Source organism: Habropoda laboriosa, unplaced genomic scaffold, assembly GCF_001263275.1.
Source record: "Habropoda laboriosa isolate 0110345459 unplaced genomic scaffold, ASM126327v1 scaffold440, whole genome shotgun sequence".
Classification (NCBI taxonomy): Eukaryota; Metazoa; Arthropoda; class Insecta; order Hymenoptera; family Apidae; genus Habropoda; species Habropoda laboriosa.
In genome coordinates this window covers 537,645-543,133 of record NW_017100710.1, presented here as the reverse complement: position 1 = coordinate 543,133, position 5,489 = coordinate 537,645, and the positions used below count along the sequence as shown (strand labels likewise).

Below are 5,489 nucleotides of genomic sequence, written 5' to 3'. Positions count from 1 at the left end.
ATCCTCTGCATTAAATGCATTACCCATTGTTTGTATGCTCCTAATACTACATCTTCTTTCATATGTTGTTTCCTCTTGTGTTACTGCAATTTTATGAAAAATTTCTTCTTTAATTTCTCCTAATAAATCTCTTTTTTCATACCTGGAAAAAAATTTTAAATAATATCTGCAAAATTCCTAAAAGGATAAATTAAGTTTTACTTCTCATTTGTTATAGTAAAATTAATCTTACTTTGAACTTTTATGTTCTATTGAAGATATTTTTTGATCTACATTTTTATATTTAGCTTTCAGTTCATTTAATTCCTTTTGTAATTTTTCCTTTTCTTGTTGTTCACTTAACAGTTTCTCTCCAACATTCCAAAATTGTGAACTCATACTAGCAACATGTGCCTTGTATTTACTTAATTCATCTGCTTGTTTCCGGCACTGCAGTTCCATTTTTCTTTGTAACGACTCCAAGTTTTCCTGTATGCGTTGTTCTTGTTCTCTGTTTTGTTTTGCTATTTGCTCATTATATGCTGTTTTCTGTAATATTTGCTACAGAAGTAAGCGAGTCATAATGATTACAAAAATAAAATATATTAATTTGCCTACCATATTTTGTTTAACTTCATCTAACTTAAGCTTATATTTATCATTAATATCTTTCAATTGATTATCGACGTCTTCTTTCTTTGGTCGCTTGCTTAATTCATTCCTTTCTTCTTGTAGCTTTAAGTTTTCTTCTTTTAATTGAATTAATACTTTTTTTAAATCTTCTACTTCTTTCAGTGATGTTTCTTTTATTTCTTGTATCTTAATCTTAAGCTCACTAATATTATCTTCTAGTTTTTTATTTTTTATACATGCACAGTTTAATTTACTTTCTAAATCATTTTTATTTTCTGTTAATTCATTGATGTTTAACTGTAATGTTTTTTTTGATTCAGATTGAAGTATCATTTTATTTGATTTACAATTAATTTCAAAAGAAGTAACTAAATTCGAAAAATCGTCCATTTCATTTTGAAGTTGAATAATATCTTTTTGTAACATTGTATTTTTATGTAATTCTGCTGCAATTATTGTCTTCTCATTTGAAAAAGTATCTGAAGAAATATGCAATACTTGTTCATTCTTTGTTATTTTTGAACAATTATCTTTTAATTTTTGTTCAGACCATAAAAATTGTTCCCATAAGATATTTTGCATAGGTTTTATATTTTGGAAGTGACAAATATAATGTTTGAGTAAGGTATTTTCCAGATGTGTTTTTTTAACTTGTGCATGCTTTAACTCTTCACATATACATTTATCTGTCATAAAAATACCATCAGACTTTGCTAACAACTTATCCCATTTTTGATTCAATTCACTTAAAGATGTATCCAAATCTCCCCTTGATTTTATAATATTCTGCAAACAATCTTTCAATGATTCTTTATGCTTTATAAGACTATTTACATATTTTATGTGTGTTTCCTCCAAATTATTCAGTTCTTGCATCTTAGTTTTTAATAGTTTAATTTCTTCACATTTTGTGACATAATTATCTATACTTATTTTTTCATTCTGTTGCAGGGTTTCATTTAAGTTTGTATTTACGGTAAACAGATACAAAATTAACTTGCGCGATGCGTGGATTTCATTAATTGATGTCCTTACAATTTTTAAAATATTTTCAATTTTATCATCGTTATTTATACATGGTATATCATATTTAATATCAGCATACAAATTTTCATCCTTTGGACTTACTTTCGTAATTGTTGCTTTTAAATCATTTAGCGAGTATTCCAATTTTTCACAAATTTGTACAATTTCTGATTTTTTTATATCTTTAGATTTAGAGTATTCCTTAGTTTTAACAAGTTCATTTCTTTCTTCCTTCAACATTTCTTGCAATTCCTCTATTGTTTTTCTTTGTTCATATGATTGTATTTGTAACTTCGAATTTGTGTTTTGAAGACTTTGACACAATTTCTCATTCTTCAATTGTTTACATAGGGCTTTTTTAGAGTCATTAAATTTTTTTTCTAATTGGTTTAACTGTAAACATTTTTTCTTTATAGCTCTCTCTTGTGTTGTTAAAACTGCATCTTGATTAGTTCTTACTTCCTGTAGATTCTTAATTACTTCTTTTAATTTCATTTCAGAAGCAATTGTTTCTTTTGATAATTTTTCAAATTTATCCTGCACAAGTTTCAATGTTTCATTTGATAATTTAATTTTTATACTTAGTTGATCTAATTGACATTGTTTGTCTAGTAATTTTGTTTCCAATTCCTTTATAAAATTTTTCGTTTTAGATTCTCCTCCTTTTTGTAAATGGATTATGTGTTCTTTTTCTAATTTTAAGGATGTAATTTCTGCAATTAGATTTCCAATTTTCTCATCTTTAAATTTTAATGAATGTGACATATTACATACTTCTTGTTGAGATTCTTTACATTTATCATTTATATTATTCAAATCAAGTAGAATTTTTGCATTTTCATATTTAAGATCTTTATATTGCTTTTCCAATGCATCTTTTGCTTCTTCAAATTTTTCCAAGTTTTGTACAGATTCTGTTAATTTTTCGTTAGTACTCATTAATTCTCGCTGTAAATTATTTATCATTTGTTTATTTTTTATTATATCATTTTCTAAAGTAATGTTTAAATTTTGACTATCTTTCAAATCCTTTTTATTATTAGTAAGTTTATCTTCCAGCTGATTTCTGTAAAGTTGTTCTTCAGTATAAGCAGCATACAGCATTTTATAAGCACTGAAAATACTTTTACTACTATCTTCACTGTGTTTTTGGTATTCATTTATCTGATTTAATATATCTTTCTTAATCAAATAAAATTCTGTGGTAAACGTTTGAATCTGCTTCCTTAAATCTTGTACACATTTTCCAGAAGCTTGTAGTTGTAAATTTTTATTTACTTTTTCTTTAAGCACGTTCAAATCTTTTTCTAAAGTTAACTTTTGAAGTTCAACTTCTTTTAAATATGAAATTTCCTCTGAATATTGCTCTGTCCTAGTAGTAAGCTCAGTAATTTTTGTTCCATTTTGTACAATAATTTCCTTCAATTTTAATATATCCATAGTACTTTGTTCATCCTTTTTTGTCAATTTTGATACTTTTATTTGTAAATCTTCTATTTCCAAATTTACTTGTTTCATTACATTATTCAGTGATTCAAATTCCATTTGCTTTGAAATATATTTCTTGTCCAAATCACATAATATTATTTTAAGATGTTGTATAAGTTGAATAGTTGTTTCACTATCTAAATTATCTTCAATATAATTAATCTCTGAATGATGAAAAATGTCTTTTAAATTTGTATTATACATATCAATAGAAGTTTTATATAAATTATTTTGGTCTGTTAATTCTTGAATGTATGTAAGATTTTCATGTACCTGTGAGTTGATTTTTTCAAGTTCAATATTTAATTTAGCACTATTTACATTTTCATCATGTAAAGATTCTTGTAAGTCTTTAATTCTTTCTTTCAAAGTACTTATATCAGTACTTAAAACATTGTTTAACTTTTCAGCATGTGACAAAGATTTCTTGTTAGAGATGTCTAACTCTTCCAAGTTTTTATTTTTATCCATTAAAGACCTGTTTTCCTCTTGTAAGGATTCAACTTTCTTACTCAACTTGTTTAAAGTCACATTTAATTTGACTTCTGTGTATTCTATTGTTTGTGTTTTTTCCTTTAACAACTGTATCATATTTTTATGTTCTTCATTTGTAGATTCTAATTTCTTATTTAATGCATCAAGTTGAATTTTCAACAAATCAGACTCTTCCTTTGCCTCTTTTAATTGAATTTCAACTACAGAACTTAAAACTTCACTACTATTGAAAGATAAAGATGAATTTAAGGGTGCTATACCATCAATTTCAAAACTTTGATCTCCAACTACTGTTTTATTGACTTCTTTTAAATGAATATGTAATTCTTCATTAGTCATTCTTAAATTAATCAGTTCTCTATCCTTAATTTCTCCTTGGATTTGCATGCATTCCAAAGACTTCTCACAACTTTCCAATTTTTCTCTAAAATATATACATCGCTTTTTCATACATGTAATTTCTTTTACCAGAATATCGTTATTTTCTTCATGTTTATCTATTTCATATTGTTTCTGCATTAATTCATCTTCCAAACGATCGATTTCTTTTTTATATTGTTCAGAATCTGTTATATCTTTATTTTTTTTGCAAGATTGTGGAGTGTTTGGTTTAATTTTTTCTTGTTGCAAAGCTTTTATTTCTGCAGCTTGCTGAAGTAATTTTTTCTGTAAACTTTGTACTTTGTTCTGTTGGATAAGTAAATCTTCTTGCAAATCAGCTTTTTCAAATTTTTCAACTTCCAGTTCTGTTCTCAACTTTCTTAATTCTCCATATGTATTATTCAATACTTTATGTTTTTGAGCAGATTGTACTGCAGGAGAATTAAAAAAATCCTTAAGTGTTTTTGTTTTTGGTGTTATAGGTGTTTTTGGTGCATCATTCTGTAATTCAATAATTATTTCTTGTAATGTTTCTCTGTTTATGTTTTTTCCATATGGAATAATCATTTCAAGAAATGCTTTAATTTGAAGTTGTGTTTCATGTTGTAATTTAATACACATTGGTTGATGAAATAACGGTTTTTGAGATGCATGCAATAAAAATAAAGATGTAGTATAAGTATGTTCCATTTCATCCAAATTTTTATGATTATATTTATATTTGGGATATTCATCTGTATAAAGAATAAACAATGTATGATAAATTTTTGTGAAATAATTTTGTAATAAATGCAATATTTATCATAAACTTACAAACCTTCTAAGAATTTGGTAATAATATTCTCTGTACTTAAGACTTTTACAATACCTTTCCATGCACTAATCTAAACAATTTAACTGAAAACATTAATTTTTATTTTGTATATTGCAATAAATTATGGGGTATATTATTTATATTATACAATTAGTAAAAAGTTTTAAACGCTTTACAGTTACAGCCAAAATATTTAACAAATATTTACAATATCGTAAAAACTACAATTTATATAAAGCTGTATTAATTAAATAATTGTATTACAATTTAGTTTGAAATAACCACTTACTTAAATAACATCTAATCATTTTTCATATATTTTCATTTATGTAATATAATTACTTACCCATTCCAATATAATTTCAATCCATAGTTTCATGATTTAAATGAAAAGAACTATTATTTATTTACGCTTGTAAGAATTATAATAGCTAGAATTTAAACGTTTTATCGTTACCTATATACGTTTAACGTTCCATCGAAGGTACGTTTAATTTCAAACATCTATTGCTTTCTTCACTTCGCAGGAAAAACTATATATGGTATGATAAAAATTTCCCTATGTTTCATTTAAAATCCCTAGATTTTTGTAGCAACATGCTAAATTTTCAATAAACGATATTTCATTTATACAGATATAATTTATTGAACAAATATGTTATTAATTTTTTAA

The 5,489-nt window shown here is 25.1% G+C and overlaps 1 protein-coding gene across 1 annotated transcript in view; it reads right to left on the bottom strand.

The window, feature by feature from the left end:
• Positions 1 to 5,195, bottom strand: part of LOC108576972 (early endosome antigen 1-like) — a 6,284-nt gene extending 1,089 nt beyond the window's left edge. The window contains exons 1-5 of the mRNA XM_017940049.1: positions 5,163 to 5,195; positions 4,820 to 4,886; positions 598 to 4,736; positions 233 to 528; positions 1 to 142 (exon numbers count right to left, since the gene is read on the bottom strand). Coding sequence (XP_017795538.1) covers positions 1 to 142; positions 233 to 528; positions 598 to 4,736; positions 4,820 to 4,886; positions 5,163 to 5,195 — 4,677 coding nt within the window. The remainder of the gene's footprint in view (positions 143 to 232; positions 529 to 597; positions 4,737 to 4,819; positions 4,887 to 5,162) is intronic.
• Positions 5,196 to 5,489: the final 294 nt, after the last annotated feature.